We start from the raw sequence: 19,125 nt of genomic DNA, 5'->3' as shown, positions 1-19,125 counted from the left end.
GATAAAATGATGGGGGAGAAAAAGGATGTTGGAAATGTGTGTTTAAGGTCTATAGAATGTGCAACCTGAGAACGTGATTAACTTTGAGAAACTACAATTGCCAAGCCTGCTTGTTTTAGACAACCACATCATTAGTGACATTTTACCATAAGTTTTCTTTTGCACTGGGATTGGAGCTGATGTCCCTTATTGGCAGGAGTTAGGGAGTGGCTGAGCCTTTAAAATACCCATTATTTAATTCATCTGCTATGGGACAACAATTTACTCCTACATGTTTTTACAGAGCAAACCAAGAGATAAGAACTAAAAACGATATGTTATTATTATAGTACATGTTATCATGTTCTACCAGACCCCTTTAACATTTAGCTTTTTTGAGTGATTGCCTTTGGGTATTCAGCTGATAGAGGAAACAGAAATATATGATAAATTGAGCACTCTTACAGACAGTCTGAACACAGAACTGGAAGACTTGGGTTAAAATATGTTGTGCTCATGGGATTTTTTACATTTCTTATTCTTTTCCGTTTCCTTATGCCTTTTCAAATATGTTTGGACTCAACAATCCTAAAGTTTTATTTCCTTCCTAAATGTTTTCATGATTCTAACTAGCTATAGCAAAGCAGCCTGTCTAGGGGCATTAAGCGCCAAGCACACACTTGCACAAGGAAAGCAAATCCAGCACAGAAACATTTGGCACCTACCTCCTCCACAGGACTCTGAGCACTCTGTAAAGCCTTCATACTCCCAGTCATAGAGCTCATCGAACTCCTGCAAGCTGCCGTACAAAAGCCGTGTCTCCTCTGGGGTGTGCTCAGCTGCCTCCCCACTGCAGGGACCACTGTAACAGGCTCTCTGAGACACAGGCTTGGGACCTTCACATTCATCAATGGGCAGATCAGCCACAGACTGAGAGAAAGAGAGGAGCACCTGGCACTTCACAAGCCTAATCTGGCTGCCCACTCCACAGGTGACGCTACAGGTGGACCACGCCTCAGGAATAAACCTGTGACAGGAGGACAGCAAGGCAAGTTATGTCCACAAATTGCCAGGGAAGCAAAAGCGGATAGTTCTACTCAGGCCAAGTCTTATTTAATGAAAAACAAGTACTTCATCTCCTCCATATAGGAGGTTCTATTGACAATTCAGTGTTGGATCTCCTGATATCCAAGAAGAAAGACAAACCCTTGTAACACTCACCTTGATCCTAAAACATCTCAGTGCAAGGCATCCAACAATCTCCCACAATCTCGCAATGTACCCAATGAACCTGATGATCCCACCAGCTACCTTTTGCAAGTATTCAGCCTAGATAATCTCTGGTTTAGTTGTTAATATTTTTTGCTAGTAAGCATTGAGCAGGCTGATGTTATCAGGTAATCTCAGGGCTACATGGAAAATAATTTCAATTAGTGTTCTTGTGTTACAGCACTGTTTTTAAGTCTTAATTTGAAGCTAGCAAAAGGTGAAGAGAATTCCTGTTTTCTTTAGCTTTTTTTTGTTGTCATTTGTTTCCTTTTTCTTTTAAATTTTAAAATTAAAATTAAACAAAATTTAAAACAATTTTTAAAAATTTAAAAAATTATTTCCTTAGGACATTTAACTTTCTCTCACTAAAAAAACCCCAACAGTGCTTCATTTCTGTTGTGGGTTTGTTAATCTGTTGTACTTGTCTTAATGATCTTACAGTAATCCATATATGCTCCAAATTTTTCCTCCAGGAAGACCATGAATATACTATTAAAAGCACTTCGCAGCAGTCATTACAATAAAACAGGCTGAATTTCATCTCTCATTACTTTCCTCAACACTGGAATAATTTCTCAGTTTCTCTGTGTTGCTTTTTCAACGTCAGTGCTAGAAAAACTGGACTTGCATTTTACTCCAAGTTGTAAAGCCTAAGACTCAGGTTCAACTCTACACCACATAATTTACTTTCTTGCAGCAATGTAACACATTTTTTTTCTGATCTCGTGTTGAACTAAGCTGACTCCTAAATCTATGCAGAAACAATTGTTTTGGGGTACCCCATAACCTGCAGCACTGTGCTTTGGTACCTGATGTCAGTGGAGCACTAAAGTAAGGAATGCAGGATAATTTAGATAGCTTTATCTGACTGTCTTGCCTTCTACATTGGCCATTCTTCCAAACTTTCTGACACAGGCAAGTTCTAAGGCAAGAGTTGTAGCTGCACTTCAAGCACTAGAGCAAAAGAATGAATAGTTGGATAAGGCACTGATCCTTGCTGAACCTCACAGGAACAATCCCTGTTGATAACATTCTCTCATTAACAGTAAGTGTTTGGAATCTGTCTGCTTCTGCAAACTCAGCTTCTGTGGTGTATTTTTCATGGAAACCTGGCTGTCACTGACCGGATTCCTCTTCCTGTGGTCTTTATTTTGGTAGACCACACCAGAGTTCCACAGTTTTGCTCAAGGCTGAAGGCAATACCCCTGTCTTTTACCATGGTCTGGGGCTCTATGAAACTCATTTCTTACCTTGGGAAACCCATGAACAGTTTTGATAGTAAGAAAAGAAAAATTTAGTTTTGTGATCAGCATCTTTGAAAATACTTTTACAGTTTTCTCCCTTTCAACCACTACCTTTCTTTAGTTGACAAAAGGATTCTCCCTCCATGCTGAAGCTAAAAAAATCCAAAACCTGAAAGGGAAGCTAGTGTTTTCCCAGGATGTATATATCAGGATCCCTGACTGGAACATCACAGTTTTTGGATCAAGGAGTGCACATCTCTGTACCCACTTTTTGTGGGTCTTTATAACATGTTGTTATGAGCTGGATATCCGCTACTAGCACTATACAGAGAAAGCAACAAAAAGGAAATAAATTAATTGCAGATACTATGGGAAAATTTGAAAATATTTATCATACTGTTACAAAGACTGTGAGAATTCTTTAAGGAGTAAAGCTTTTGGGAAACTAATGATACAAACTGATTCAATTTTCCTGCTCTTAAGACATTTTAATTTAAAATATCAGTCTCGTTTCCAAGATGATATCTTTCATTTTGAGAGTGTTATACTCTTTAGCACTACAGGTGGGCCACTCTAAGTCTGCAGTTGCTCTGAATCTATTTTGATGCAGAAAAGCTCCTGTCAGAGATTAAGCAGTTCGCATCAGCCACCGTAACTTAGATATTTTGACTAGTTGAAATGTACAGCTTCTTAACCTGGCAAACTGAATGGTAGAAACCCTAATTGGATTATGGGGAAAAAAAGGGTCCTGGTCTTCATCAGAAAGCTGTCTTCCTTGTATTTTTGAACACTGTAAATTGTTGTATAAGTTTGCTTTGTTGAACACCCGCTGTACTCCAAACCAAAAGGGAAGTTATTCTGCTAGATATTAAAATTATTAATTTAGAAGAACAGAAATACTTCAAACACTTGGAATATTTACACATTATCTGTATCATGCACACAAACATGGGAAAAAAGGGAGATGACACAAAAGAAAATTAAGAACTTCACTAAAGAAGACTGGATCCTTTTTGAAGGAGGCTTGATCTGTAAATGCCACATATTATATTATTTTACCTGAGTCAGCAACTCATAAGAGGAAAAAAAAATCACCTCCAGGATATGGTATTTTTTTCAGCTATTTAGGCCCAATTTCTACATTTTAAGTACAGTAATGTCACGATTATAAACTGCACCTGATTATAAGCCGCACGTCCGGGTGTCAGCAACTGTCTTGGGTTACAATACAGAGTGTCATAAAAGGTATCTATTCTATCACCATCTGTTGAGGGTGGGAGCAGTGATCCTTATCTCCGTGGGAGATATTCTGCTAATGGGCCATCCATTGAAACCAGGTGGGGCATTGTTCTTTATCTTTTCGCAATCCCTCCTTCTTCCAGCAAGTCATTTTCTGCTAATGGCCCATTGAGTCCCACTGTGTGACTGATAAAATTACTTCATCCCATTGGAAGTTGCCCCAGCCAGGGGGAAGAGCCCAACATTTCTTACCAAGATGAAAACAGAGGTTTTGGGACACTAAGGGAGCCTCTTTGTCCACTGGACTCCAGAGAAAAACCGGATTTCTCCACATCACCACTGGACCTCTAGAGGGAAACAGCACCTTCTACAGAACCACTGCTTCAACTGAGCCCCATGTGTCACTGCGGAGGATGCAGCCACCATTTAATGGGACTGCTACCAACACCCTGCCTGACAGGGTGTCAGGTTGTACTCTGACTTTGTCAGGGTTTGGAGTTTGTTTCTTTGTAGTACTGTATTTCTATTTGAATTTCCCTAAAAAATAACTGTTATTCCTAATTCTCTTATTTTTGCCTGAAAGCCCCTTGATTTCAAAATTATAATAATTTGGAGGGAGGGCGTTTACATTCTCCATTTCAAAGAGAAGTTCCTGCTTTCTCAGCAGACAGCTGTCCTCCAAACTAAAACAGCAACTTTTTTTCTTTGTCCATATATCAGCCGCAACTGATTATAAGCCGTACTTTGGGTTCGGGCCAAAATTTTAGTCAAAATGGTGCAGCTCATAATCGTGAAATTACTGTATTTGTGTTGTCATTAATGACAAATGTTGCCAAATGGTGAGCACAAACCACAAAAAAAGTATATAAATAAAAAGGGGCAGTTCATGGATTTGAAGTTATTTGTCCTGCATATAGCTCATCTTCTGCTCAGCATTAGGCATTTCTGTATATTAACCTCTGAGCTACTTGGAAAACGGAAGTAGTGGAATAGATATACTGAGAGGTAGTATTTTAGAAAATGGGAAATGATTGAGGTGCTTCAGTTGTCATTCCATATTGTTTAATTAAATCCCACTCTTATAACTGTCCCTCTAACAACAATAAACAAGACAAAGGCAATAATTTATTCCTTCAGCTAAGGACTGATGTAGATTCCCCTCCATATAGCAACATTAATGTAACTGGGAAAGTCAGAAGAGAAATAAGAACACAATGCCAATGCTCAACAGTGGGACACCTTTCACAGCAGGTCACAGTGGGTTCAGGATGAGACCCATGAAGAGCTCTGCCAAGTATTTCAGAGATTTTCAAAATTCTTGATGTATATAGCAACGGCCTCTTCTGTCTAGGACTTGGGTTTCTACAATAGGTGTTATGAAGGAATACAAGTGTCTACATACTGGTGTGCTTTGAGCTATGGAGGAAAACTTTCTTCATTGCTACATAATTGAACATTGACCTCAATTTTTACTGCTTATGGTTTTTTGTTTGCTGCTTTTTTCCCTTTTGCTTTATTTGTTTGTTTTGAACCACCACTTGTTAAATCCATGGCTTAGATAAAGTCTGATGTTTTGAAACATGCGCATACCAGTGTGACTGAGTGTTCTAAGGCAGAGATACCTATCTATTAAGGTATCTAAACTCAGATAGTACTGGTGAAATGTTCAAGGGCTTGTTTGAAGGCTTGGGAATTTTCTGTGATGGATCCAGAACTGAGCACAGACTTCCAGACTCCTTGCCTTGAGCTGAAATTCAAACCCATCCTTTTCCTCCGGGAAACACCGCCTTCCCACAGGTTTTAAGGCACGGGTAGCACCACAGGATGCTCCCATACATCACCAGATAGTTGCTGGTGTCATTGTTCAGAGATGTGAAACAGTGGTCATTACCACTTAGCAATAAAATATCAGGTTCCATCTGTAAGAGTATTAACAGTGCAGGCAGTTGCACAGGTCCAATTCCAGTCAGAGTGATAGTTTCCCTCCATAGTTTCTTTTACCTTGTCTGAATAAGATTTTCCTTCAGGTTTGTCTCTTTATTCGATGCTGTTGGTGCTTTTCATTCACTGTTGCCTTTCTCCACAGGGAAAGATAACTGTTTGTCCTGTATTGTTAACACATAAATTCTAAGTAGTTGTGACTGTATATGGGTTATTGAATGCGTAGATATCACCTAATGTGTGCTTGCTGCATTGCTGACCTTCCCTTTGACCAACCACATATATCAGATCTTGATACGAAGAAGTTTCCCTACGTCTTCTTCCTCTTCACCTGAATCTAAAGCGGACAAGCAATGGCCCAGCAGATAAAGCTATATATATCCTCAGTATCCTTTTTTGGCAATCCAACAATCATAACATGTTCTCTTTTTAAAGTAAAGTTGGAATAGGAAGTTTTAAACTTATTGACTAACCTGTGAATCAGGTACAAAGAACATGATGGAAACTATTCAACAAAGAAAATCAAATTAAAATAGCTTATGTGTCTTTAGAAGCTTAAACACCTACTGAAAAGTAAGAAAGATATTGGGTGCCTCTGTCACACTGGTCTCTCTGTCCATATCCAGTTCTCTGAGGGCTTTGTCACCCCTGCTAATGCATGTCAGGAATTTCCCTTTGTTCACTGAACTTGCCCCATCACTATGATGGCGCCATCTGGCATCCAGATATTATTGTTTGCCCTCTCCTCCGTCACTCTGCCATCCACACCCCTGCTCCCCTCTTTTTTTTTTTTTTTTTAATGGCTAGCACCAGGGTTATTTATGGCATAATGTTAAAATCTGGATATGGTATTAGCACACAAGGTGATTTTTCAAAAGTTAGAGAAAGAAATCTTTCAAAAAACCATCCACTGCTCATAAACCCAATCTCATTAGACATATAAAATCCATGCTTTTTCAATCATGACTGCAATTCTTTCTGACTCTGGCTGGTGTAATGAATTCTAGCAGAAGAGGTCATACACAAAGATGTATACACTCAGTTAAAATTTCTAATGCCTGGTGAATGGTCACTTCAGAGATGGACAGAAATAGGAGAACAACATGTACCTCAACACAGGACAGCAAGGCCGTCTCACCTTAAACATTTGTCCTGACAAAGATTACAATACTTTGTTACCAACATGGAAAATTTCATAGTAGTTCTGTCAGCAATTAATTTTTAATTGATCCCATTTAGGGGTGCAGTAGGTCAGGCAACACAAACATAACTATTCCCTCTGGACTTGAAGTGGCTGAATTGGTTGTGATTAAATGGAGGAGCAGAACCAATGTAGAAATATTTAACGAGGGTTTTCATTTGATGGCTGATTGCCCAAGTGGATTCTTTGCTGTCTTTTAAGGAGTGAACTCCTTTAAAAACCTTTCCTTCAACTGTGGAATTCTACTCAGTCATTTATTTCAGTGACCTGTATGGGAAACACTTACACTGAATTTCCTGAAGAATTTAAACCAAATTTGACAGAGGAGTAAAATTCTCTATGGTAATTTTATACCTCTGTCAGAATCAGTTAATAGTTAATAAATTCAGACATTACTGAGAGGAAAGGAAGAAAACTGACAGACATATACAGACAAAATTCAACTGTAAGACTTGCTTGCATTAGAAATTCCTGAAGATTTTAATAATGGAAGGCATTATACACAGATGGAATAAAATTGCAGTATGTGGAGCTCTGGTAGCACATATCAGAGAATGATCACAAATTACGGGTGGAAGGAGAGTGTATGAGAAATATTGTAGCTTTATAAACCATAATTTGCAATTTCATAGCAAAAATAATATTCAACAGAAAATTACAAATATCAGGAGACAGCAATACAGAGACTCATAAATGTGAGAACTCAATTAATAGAAGTAATATGCTGAAAATTTTGAATTTTAGCTTTGAAACTTCAAATATAAACTTTGAGAAAGACAACAGAATTGCTTATAGATGAAGTTTGTTTTCTGTGCCCGAGGAAGGATAAAGGAGAAAGGGTCACAGTGGTCAGGGAAGAATGGTCTACTGGCTACAAAGAATGGCCCTGTCTGTGGAGGGGAATGGGGGCAGTCGGGGACTTTGTGGCATAAGAAAGCTTGGCAAGAGCCTCACATGAAGTGAGGGAAAAGAATGAATCCTTGCTGATGTCTGCCCAAGTGGAGTAATGAAATTGGTAATTACTGCACCAACGCAAAGTGAACAGGAAAATCGTATAAGCATAGCCTGTCTGAAAAAACTTGCATTGCTACAATTTAAAGTAGACACAGATAAGAACAAAATGCTGGCTCTTCAGCATCTTGCTTATCATGCCACTGGAGGCTTCTGCTGCTCCTCTTGCCCACAGCTGCTCACATTTTTGTTAGTCCATAGTAGCTGACAACATCACACCAGTGCTGACATTGAAAAGCTCTCAGCTGTTACAAGTCTCAAATTGCCATGTATCTACACTCCAGACTGATCATTCATCAGCCAAAATATGTGGGTGGTAGCCTGCATCTGTAAGGGTTGTGAGCATGGTGTATTACATTATGTCTCTGTGCAATTGCAGAAGCACTGGCCGAAAGAGGTGTTATCAAGGAATACACCTTGCTGTCAGTGTGTTTGAAATCCCTACACTGAATGAAATTATGCTATAAACTGGCCCCAAAGTTGATTGTTTCCTGTATTTTGGTGAGATCTAAATGTTTTTCTCCTTTTTTATATTCTTAGATACACTTTTTCAATCTAATAATCAGGACCTAAAATGAATAACTGTTCAAAGTCAGACATTAATGAAAAAACAATATTAAGACTGAAGCACTGAAACCAATTTTAGGTGGAAGTTCACTGCTCAAGATTCCTGAAACAGATTAGATATTCTGAAACTAGATGCAGATGTATGTTACAGGTTACAAATGGGGGTGGTTCTTCCAGCACAAATTTTTAAAGTTTTATTTGGTTTTCCTGTTTCATGCTTTATCACCCAAAATATTTCTAAGCTAAACTCTTTGAGCTTTGGGAAAGAAGTTTTGTCTGAAGACTCTGACTTTGTGCCCTTTATTCTTTCCATTAATCAACATATATAAAAATCTGTACTTGAACTTATATTAAGTAGGTTTCTTATTAGCTTAAAATAAAGATTTGAAATACTCCTAGAGGTCTACCTTGCAGGGAGAAAACAAGTGTACGAAATGTCACCTCAGACTGAACCTAGTCTGGACTGTGGCCCACTGTCCATAATGGGAATAACAGTATCCCACTGGCACCACTGGAACCTTGCAATCTTTGCAGAAAAGGACCTTCACTGCAGCAAAAGTATGGAGGTGTCATAACTGCACTTGAAAGCAATTTGAAGTTCTTAAACCCATTTCCCTTTGGATCTCTCAAGAACGGTTTTAGTATCACGAGTAATATACCTGTAAGTTTTTCCAAAATATTTTCTTAAAACACACATCAGGACAAACAACAGGCTATTTCTATTCTCTACAAATCCCTCCTTGTTAATATTTAAAGCTACTTATACCCATAAATATATACACACAAGCACACACAGATATATACACCTATACTCCTTTTCTACAGCGCAATCAACCTTGTCCACAAAATTGAAAAAAATTCTTAGTGTAACAAATTATTCCAAATATGACCACATAACAGCATATCAGCATTGTTCCTATTTTATGTGCATTCCCAAGGTTTATTTACAGGTTGATAAATGCACATTTAGCTAAGTAATTTAATATAGTAACAAGAAAAATTGCAAGAAAATGTACTTTAAAAATGAAAAATTAGTATATCCCCAAATATCAAATTTTCTAGGTTTTGACTCTGAATTAATCAACCTGTAAAGTCTATGGAACTCTGGAAGTCATTAAAGATCTCATTATACTATATGTCATGGCTGCTACTAATATATATAAATGCAAATGAGCATATATATATATATATATATATAAACACATGAACATACACTTGTCTTTGTATATGTGTGTATAAATTCTTCAGTATACATATATTTGTCTATATGTATGTATGCATACATATGGCAGCCGGATTCTTTTTTTATTTTGAAGGACTTATTACATATGTCTCCAGTTCTCTTGCAATGCTCCAATGACTTCAATTCAGATTAATAATGCCAAAACTGAAATTATATTGAATAAAAAAGGTTTTTTAATCTAATACATTGTTGCAGTAGTAATAAAAAAAATACCATGTGCTCAGACACAAAGAACTGGATATTGATGGGTGCTGTGTATAGAAGTTGCAATTATAGCATGGATTTATCATGATTTCAGACAAAACCATCTAAAACATAATAAGTACATATAATAAAACATGAGTACTTATAATTTCTCAGTCTTATTGCACCAGGCTTATGGATTCTAGTCTATTTTCTGCTAAAACTGATGCTTTTTTTTTTGCTGTTCCTAAACTTTTCCTTGGGGAAAAAGGCAAGAGGGAATCATCACTGGCTGCTTTGTTTTGGATTTTACTTCACAGGGGTATCGAGAAAATAAATAAATCTGCCGAGCAGAGAAGATACTGTGGTAATAGAGAATATATAAATACATAGGTGGATGCACTTTCATTATAAGAATCTTATAATCTTATGTAATGACCTTACATAAAATGTGTGTATTTGCTTAAATTAAATGTGCATTTACCCTCTTGAAGTCTGTCTCTTTGCACCTAAGTATGATACAGCCTTGAGACCGTGATTTCCACAGGCTTGGGTTCATCCTTCACGCTCTAACAGAAGCCAAGTACAAGATATTGTGCAAGTTCTGTATAAGTCCTGGGTTCCCACACAGAAACTCAGAATCACAGAGGGCTTTGGATTGGAAAACACCTTAGAGACCCTCTAGTTCCCACTCCCCATGCTGTGGGCAGGGACACCTTCCAATAGATCAGGTTGCTCAGAGCCTCATCCAAACTGGCCTTGAACACTGCCAGGGAGGGAGCAACCACAGCTTCTCAGGATCACATAGCGAGGACTTGGTGTAAGCACATTTTTGAGACTTACGAGGGCTCTTCAGATACGGCTGTTCCTTCCTCCAGCTCTTGAGCCTGCTTATACCATGGCACCTTTGCTTCCACGGGAAGTTTCTCTATGGAGCAAACACAAGCATGTCAAAATAAGAAGCATGCGGTAACAGTGCTATGTGTGCAGGCGTGTGATGTCTGAGTGCCTTTCCACACATGGAGGTTGAGCAAAAAGAAGAAAAAGGGAAATGAGGACACAGGTGGGAGAAACAAACTCTTTCATCACCTGGATTATATTGCTTACAAGGTTATATGGCCAGATATTTCACTGTTGCAGGGAGAAGGGCTATAGTACCCTGAAATCACACACCTAAAATTGTCAGCTTACAGACTATACAATGGGGCTGTAAAAGTAGGCACTTTGGAAAGTATTTTTTTGGAGAGAAACTTGCAAGTATAAAAGACCTCCATTACACAAGGCAAAATGTGTAACATCCTTCTATCTACCTTTAAATTTTAGAATTTCAGAAGACATGCAGTGCTTGGTTTTGGTAGATTACAAAAATAAAGAAAATCCTGCTCTGATGAGTGATACAACAGGAAAACTATAATTAAACAGTGCAGCTACGCTTTTTGACTGTGTTTATCAGTTCATCAGCGATGCGGATTTAAAAAATGAGCTTGATACTTTTTCTGTCATTCCTGATGGAAAACAGTGGAGCTGCTTTACTTCCCCTCCAGGATGTGTGCACAGGATAATGAGCTGCTCTGCTCTGGGGAGTAAAGGGCCATGCCGCTTTGCAAGCCAAACTCCACTTCCACTTTCATGCAGTGTCAGAGCAGAGTAGTTGAGCTGAAGGCAGCAGAGCTGTTTTGGCTCTACAGGGGTATAAAACACTAAAAGTTGAGAAGAAGCTCTGCAGTTCAACAGAACATTCTGGGGTAGGATTGGGGAAAAACCACAAAGGGCAGTGAGACTCAGAGCACTGAGGAGAACCAGAGCCAAACCTACTTGCCACTCACAAGTCACCTAAGCCTTTTGTGTAAGGCTGGGCTTGTACTTGCCAAGAGGAGCAGGTTTATGTCATACAGAATAGTCAGGAATTCTCTGTGACTCTACTGTGCAGAACAATGAACATTTCACATATTCATGTGAAATTTTCCATCTCTCAGTTGTATCACAGAGGAACAATGACCTACAAATTGCACAGCTACTGCAGCTTTAGTCATGCACATTTCCCTGAAGGAAGTTGTTAACTGAGAAAAAGAGGGAGACTAATAGAATTACTATTCCTCTATCTTAAAAACAGCTTATCAAACTCTTCATCTAACATATTAGTGCCATTTAAGGATGAATGTTTACCATCACAGCTCCTAATTTAGTCTATATTTTACTAATCACCCAGAATATGTAGGAAATATTTCTATTTATAAGTTCTACAGTTTGTTTTATGAGTTTTGGAAAGTCACATCTGTGATTTTCTTTCTTAGATGCAAGTGCTTGTAAAAAGTAAAGTTCTTGTCTAACAGAGTCTGTTTTGTGACTTTTTAAAATAACCTCCCTTTTTTTGCAGGTGTAGTTAATTATTATCTACACTGTAAAACTTGTTAGAGGATTAGAAATGTTGATGTTCTACAGTATGCTCTGACATAAAAATGAACAAAAAGCTCTTAAGCTAAGGAGAAATTTTTATCTTTGGAGATTAAAGTAAAAGATTTTCTTTTATGAAGCACTTAAAGAAAAAAACCCACATATATTGCACAGGAAGTTGTAATAGATGAATACGCATTCTCTATAAGGACTGAGAATCATTACTTAATCTAGTGATATCCTATTTTTTACCATTATTGGTGCAACATAAAGTGCCTTAGGGCTTGAATAAGCTAAAATGAAGTTAAACACATGAACAATTTGCCTTCTATTTATTTTTTGCACAGTGTGCTAAGAGAAGAAAGACTTCCACATTTTTGCCTTGCTGCTTCTGTAGCGAGGAATATTGTTTTCTGCTTTGTGTTAATCCAGTTGAAAAAAAACCTGTCTAGAATTAAAATATTCAATAGATTAGAGGTACTTCATTACCCCTACTGCTCTAAATTTCTAACCCTACTTTATGAAATAAAAAGGACAAATTTCCAGTCAATAAATAGAATAATTTGGTTTGGATGACATCTCTGGATCCAACACTCTTCTGAAACCACTGTTCAACCTTCAGATATATGGATATTCAAACATTGCCCCTTGCATTATGAAGGGACAACAGTGAGAGTGTTGTAGAACGAAGATGAGGTGGAAAACTAAACCAAATTAAGCCAAGCTTTGCACAGAACTTTTCATTCCATGTGACAAAATGGAAGAAGGAACTCCCTACAATCAGCAATTAATCATGTATGTGCTGCAAAGGGCAGCACAAGATTGTATGCAAGGTAAAGATTCCATGCTCTTGCAAGGGTGGTGTTCCAGCAAGGAGTAATTTACTTTGTTCCCTGAGAAGTTCCATTTGATGGCACTTCCTGACAGATAGAGGTAAGCAAAACTTTCCTATCTGGCCTTGCACCCCTCTAGGCAGAAGTCAGTTTTGGATTGTTTGCAGCACAAGATCTCTTTTGTGTCTTGCTGCATTTTGCTAACACTATGTGATGTGGTAGACAGGATCTTGCACTACCTGTGTTCTGAACACCATAAACCTACAATGCCCCCAAAAAACAGCTGTCTGAGACTCCATGTCTGGTCTTTGCTACTCTGGTTCCTGAAAGATACTGTGAATTCTGTCCTGATAAAATGGAATCTTGAAACTTGGTATGCATACCTGTCATCAGCCTCTTGCTGTAGAAATCAAAATTACATGTTTCACTGTTCCATCTTAGAACAGCACAAGATCCTGGATCAGTCTTATTTTACAGGGTTTCATTAAAAAGTGCTCTTTATATGTTTCAAGACAACAATTCTTTTTCTAAAAGGAATTGTTTTCTTATGGCAGAGTGGAAGCCTCCAGTTTAGAAAAGTTACATGAATTGTTGTAGCCCAGAGCTTTCCATAAATTAGTCAGCACATGGGCACAGAGCTGGTGACATGGTGCCATGCACGCTCATGTACCTGTAAAAATCACAAATAAATGTATCTGCTGCACCTGGTCACTGCCGGTTAATCCAGCCTAGTTTCCAGGTCTCTTTCCCATCCCATAAGAACCTCCAAACAAATGCAGAAATATTTCTTCCTTCTTTCAACAAACTGTGGGAGTTTTATCCCAGTATTACAGTAATTTCACGAATACAAGCCGCACCAATTTGACCAAAATTTTGGTGGAAACCCGGAAGTGCGGCTAATATTCCGGGGCGGCTAATCTATTAACAAAATTCTAAAAGCTGCCAACACGGAAGTGACAGCCCGCGGCAGCCCCAAGCCAAGCTGGAGCCCGGCCGGCCCCGGCAGAGGTGGGAAAGCCTGGCAGAGGCGGGGCCAGCAGTGTGGGGGGCGGGCGGCAGAGCCTGAGCCAGCAGGGCGGGGCAGGGGGGGGCGGCAGAGCCCGGGCCAGCAGGGCGGGGGAGCCCGGGAGAACTGGGGCTAGCAGTGCAGGGGAGCATGGCAGAAGCAGGAAGGCCGGCGGGTGGGGCTGCCTGGCAGCGGGGGAAGCCCAGCAGAATCGGGGCCAGCAGCGTGGGGGAGCCCGGCGGTGCGGGGGCCTGCAGTGCCGGCCAGGGCGAGGAAACGCGGCGGCGGTGCAGACGGGAGGGGGCGGCCAGCGAGCCTGGCAGGGGCGGCAGCGGCTGGCCCGCCAGCAGGGCGAGTACGTGAACGCAGCAGCGAGGCGGCCGGCATGCCTGCCAGCGGCGGCGGCGGCAGCCCGCCGGCAGGGCTAGGGAACGCGGCGCGGCAAGCGAGCCGGGCGGCGGCCGGCCGCCGACAGGGCTAGGGAACGCGGCGGCGGCCGGCCGCCGACAGGGCTAGGGAACGCGGCGGCGGCCAGCGAGCCGGGCGGCGGCAGGCCGCCGACAGGGCTAGGGAACGCGGCGGCGACCGGCCGCCGACAGGGCTAGGGAACGCAGCGGCGGCCGGCCGCCGACAGGGCTAGGGAACGCGGCGGCGGCCGGCCGCCGACAGGGCTAGGGAACGCGGCGGCGGCCGGCCGCCGACAGGGCTAGGGAACGCGGCGGCGGCCAGCGAGCCGGGCGGCGGCAGGCCGCCGGCAGGGCTAGGGAAAGCGGCGGCGGCCAGCGAGCCGGGCGGCGGCAGGCCGCCGACAGGGCTAGGGAACGCGGCGGCGGCCGGCCGCCGACAGGGCTAGGGAACGCGGCGGCGGCCGGCCGCCGACAGGGCTAGGGAACGCGGCGGCGGCCGGCCGCCGACAGGGCTAGGGAACGCGGCGGCGGCCAGCGAGCCGGGCGGCGGCAGGCCGCCGACAGGGCTAGGGAACGCGGCGGCGGCCGGCCGCCGACAGGGCTAGGGAACGCGGCGGCGGCCAGCGAGCCGGGCGGCGGCAGGCCGCCGACAGGGCTAGGGAACGCGGCGGCGGCCGGCCGCCGGCAGGGCTAGGGAACGCGGCGGCGGCCAGCGAGCCGGGCGGCGGCAGGCCGCCGACAGGGCTAGGGAACGCGGCGGCGGCCAGCGAGCCGGGCGGCGGCAGGCCGCCAACAGGGCTAGGGAACGCGGCGGCGGCCGGCCGCCGGCAGGGCTAGGGAACGCGGCGGCGGCCAGCGAGCCGGGCGGCGGCAGGCCGCCGACAGGGCTAGGGAACGCGGCGGCGGCCAGCGAGCCGGGCGGCGGCAGGCCGCCGACAGGGCTAGGGAACGCGGCGGCGGCCAGCGAGCCGGGCAGCGGCAGGCCGCCGGCAGGGCTAGGGAACGCGGCAGCGGGGCGGTGCTGACGGGAGAGGGGGGCCAGCGAGCCCGGCGGCGGCGGCAGCACCACCCGGCCAGCCCCGCCGAGCCGTGGCGCTGAGCTGGGCTACCCGGCCCCGTCGGCAACCATGAGCGGGCCGAGCCTTCCTGGCCCCGCCCCGAGCCAGTAAAGCCCGCTATGCCGCGATCCTGTTACTAATTGGCCAATTTGTGAAAGCTGCGCACGGATTCTCGCGACGAACGAAAGTGCGGCTAATATTCGGGGTGCGGCTTATCTATTGACAAAGACAGCAACATTGTCGAGGCACCGGAAGTGCGGCTTATAATCCGTGCGGCTTGTATTCGTGAAACTACTGTACTCTCTTTTTAAGGCCAAAGCAAGAAAAATATGACTACAGAATTTGTTGTATAATTTGGTATAAAACATTTCTGTATGACAAATTTTGCAACCTAGATAGTAAGAAGAAACTTATGATGAGATATGTTTGCTTCTGGTCTAAAAGTTATGAACAGGCACTTTCTTAATTGCAGTTACAGTAATTTCACGAATACAAGCCGCACCAATTTGACTAAGATTTTGTTCCTAAACCGGAAATGCGGCTAATAATCAGGAGCGGCTAATACAACCTCAGAAGTGCCTGCCAGAGTGCTGAGCCAAGCAGCTGCAAAGTCGGCATTTTGCGATTGTTACAAATCGCTACTCTGTTGCACCGCGGGTGGAGCCTGGCTCCCTGTAGGCAGCACGGGGGGCGGGGAGAGAGGCGGGAGAGCTCTCTTTCCTCCTCTGCCACAGCCCAGGGGAGAGACGGGGGGGGGCCCGGCGCCGCCATTGCCGCGGCCCGGGGAGGAGAGGGGGGACCCGGGCCGCCCCTACGGCGGCCCGGGGAGGGGGGGGGAAGCCCGCACCACCATTGCTGCGGCCCGGGGAGGGGGGGGGAAGCCGGCGCTGCCATTGCTGCGGCCCGGGGAGGGGGGGGAAGCGCGCGCCGCCATTGCTGCGGCCCGGGGAGGGGGGGGAAGCGCGCGCCGCCATTGCTGCGGCTCGGGGAGCTGACAGGAGCCCCGCGCAGCCATTGCTGTGGCCCGGGGAGCCGACAGGAGCTCCGCGCAAGCCATTGCTGTGGCCCGGGGAGCCGACGGGAGCCCCGCGCAGCCATTGCTGCGGCTCGGGGAGCCGACGGGGTGCTTTGTCCCCGCCCGCCGCCGCCGCGGCAGGAGCGGGGAAACTCCGTCCCTGCCCGCCGCCGGCGCCACGGGCGCGGGAAAGCTCCCTCCCCGCCCGCCGCCGCGGGAAAGCTCCCTCCCCGCCCGCCGCCGCTGCCGTAGGAGCAGGGGAAGCTCCGTCCCTGCCTGCCACTGCAGGGCAGCGCCGACCCGGGGTGACCGAGCCCAGTGGCAGCGCCGGCCGGCCCCGAGCGGCAGCACCGGGCTGGGCCACCTGGCCCCGTCAGCGGCCCCTAGCGGGCCGAGCCTACACAGCCTTAGCTCAGCCAGTAAACCCCGCCCTGCCGCGGTTCTGTTACTAATTGCACGCGGGTCCTCGCTGCGAACGACAAAGCGGCTTATATTCGTGTGCGGCTTATCTATGGACAAAAACCGAAATATTTGCCAACACCCAGAGATGCGGCTTATAGTCAGTGCGGCTTGTATTCGTGAATTTACTGTACATTTATTTACCATAGGCATTATTTATATATTTAATTTTAATTTATTTCAAAACACAGGACAAATTTAGCTCGGATGCAATTTACGTTTCTATTGCTTAGCCTGCTGCACCACAAATTAACTATGAAAAGCCAAAAGCTTGTAAGAAGAAAGAAGTCAGCCACTCACTCCAGGCTGCTGCAGGCTGACAGGAACAGACCAGTGGAAAATCATAACTCAGTGCAGGTGGAAACAGTGATGCCAGCGGCGAAGCAAAATGACTGAATGTTGAAGACCTCTGAAAAATTTATGAGAGATATTCTGCCTCATTACCTTTGGGCTTGTAGCAAGGAGTGGGTACAATGCATTCTTCCTTTATGTGTGGCTTTGTTTTAGTACTACAACCTCCTGTGTGCATTCCCCTGTGGTCAATGCAAAGGACCACACGGTATCTGAGTCCTTGTCCACAGGTCACAGTGCACTGGATTGAAAAAAAACATGAAAGGAGAAAATGATAGGGAGAAAGAAAATGTCAAACATAGTGATGATAAATATAAGGGGAATACGGAACATCAGAGACCCAAACATGATGCAGAAACACCCAGCCTTGAAAATAAAGTATCCATCATATTTGGTAATTATGGATAAGACATAAAATTGACAGAAATTGTTCCTTTTTGCTCAGACATTTACTTGATTTAGACATTTTGCCACTCGACTTCTCTTGCAGTGGCGTTCTTGCAATGTTGCCTAGTTGGCTTGTCCCATATTGAATGTGTTCAGTAACACCCTGCCAGTTTCATTTGGAGCCACTCTGCTTTGCTTGGACAAAGTACTAGGGCTTATGTCAACAGGGACTACACTCAGCTGTTCTGGAAACAGCACCAAACAGAATGGGAAACTGTTGGGCTTTCTTCCCTCAGGTGTTTTCTTAAGGTTTGTTTTTTTTTTTCATTAATTTATTTTTGCTCTTGTTCATCAACTTTTACCCACTGCACAGATTGTTTCAAAATTGGTTGCACAGGAGATGATCATTTGGAAGTGCTATGGATTCTACCAATGTTGCTTTGCTCTTGGACATCTGGAAATCAGCAAACACTTTGCAATCAGTCAAGAACACCTCATCTGCTTTAGCTTCTAAAGCACAATTCTCTTGATGAGAAACTGGGGAAGTAAGAAATTATGTTCAAACTAAGTCTTTATGTACAAAGTTAAACTATTTCACTACTTTTATGGAAGGACATTTCCAAGATATTTTCTTTCATAGAGAAGGATCAGACAAATACAGGTATCAAAGAGCAGAGTCATGTACAGATTTATGTGCTTCTTGAAATTTCTCAGCAGTTTTGAGTTTCAATTTATGACTGAAATATGGTAAAACAGAAATAATATTACATGCTTATCGTGTTGTGGTTACTTTGCAATTAGACAAACAATATAATTTCAAACAGAGGTGTTGGCAATGAGAGAAAGCAGTAACTGTTCCTACTTCCAAAAACTCACTAAATAATAATTTAAGATATTTTCCCTAGTGTGTTAAATACAAAACCAACAAAACAAAGTTGGTTACCGGAGACCATTCTTGAGCAAGCCACTTTGGACAGTCAAATATATTGCAAGGTTGGACAACAGGCATCTTTGGAGTATACATGCATTTCCATTCTTCCACAGGGCTGATGTGTCCCTGAATGTCTTCTTCCACACAGGAGATGCTGCGGCTTTGAATGCCCCCTCCACAGGATGAGGAACAGGCAGTCCAGGGTGTACTTTCCCATCTGGGAAAACAAAGAGGCATCAAGAAACATTACCCTTATTGTTCCCACCCCCACCTGTACTCCCAAAATGCATAAACAGCTATCTGCAAGGTTGTTTGTTTGTTTGTTTGTTTTTTTTGTTTGGTTGTGTTTTTTGTTTCGTTTTGGTGTGGTTTGGTTTTTGTTGTTTGCTTTGGTTTGGTTTAGTTTG

At 43.7% G+C, this 19,125-nt stretch overlaps 1 protein-coding gene across 1 annotated transcript in view; it reads right to left on the bottom strand.

Annotated features, from left to right (window-relative positions):
- ADAMTSL1 (ADAMTS like 1) overlaps positions 1–19,125 on the bottom strand; it is a 433,712-nt gene that overhangs the window by 75,948 nt on the left and 338,639 nt on the right. Inside the window, exons 12-15 of the mRNA XM_033085355.1 lie at positions 18,731–18,935; positions 17,494–17,641; positions 10,721–10,805; positions 705–1,006 (exon numbers count right to left, since the gene is read on the bottom strand). Coding sequence (XP_032941246.1) covers positions 705–1,006; positions 10,721–10,805; positions 17,494–17,641; positions 18,731–18,935 — 740 coding nt within the window. The remainder of the gene's footprint in view (positions 1–704; positions 1,007–10,720; positions 10,806–17,493; positions 17,642–18,730; positions 18,936–19,125) is intronic.

The sequence above is a fragment of the Catharus ustulatus genome, chromosome Z (genome assembly GCF_009819885.2).
Source record: "Catharus ustulatus isolate bCatUst1 chromosome Z, bCatUst1.pri.v2, whole genome shotgun sequence".
Taxonomy (NCBI): domain Eukaryota; kingdom Metazoa; phylum Chordata; class Aves; order Passeriformes; family Turdidae; genus Catharus; species Catharus ustulatus.
The sequence above is the reverse complement of the archived record's forward strand: the minus strand, read 5'-3'. Positions and strand labels throughout refer to the sequence as shown.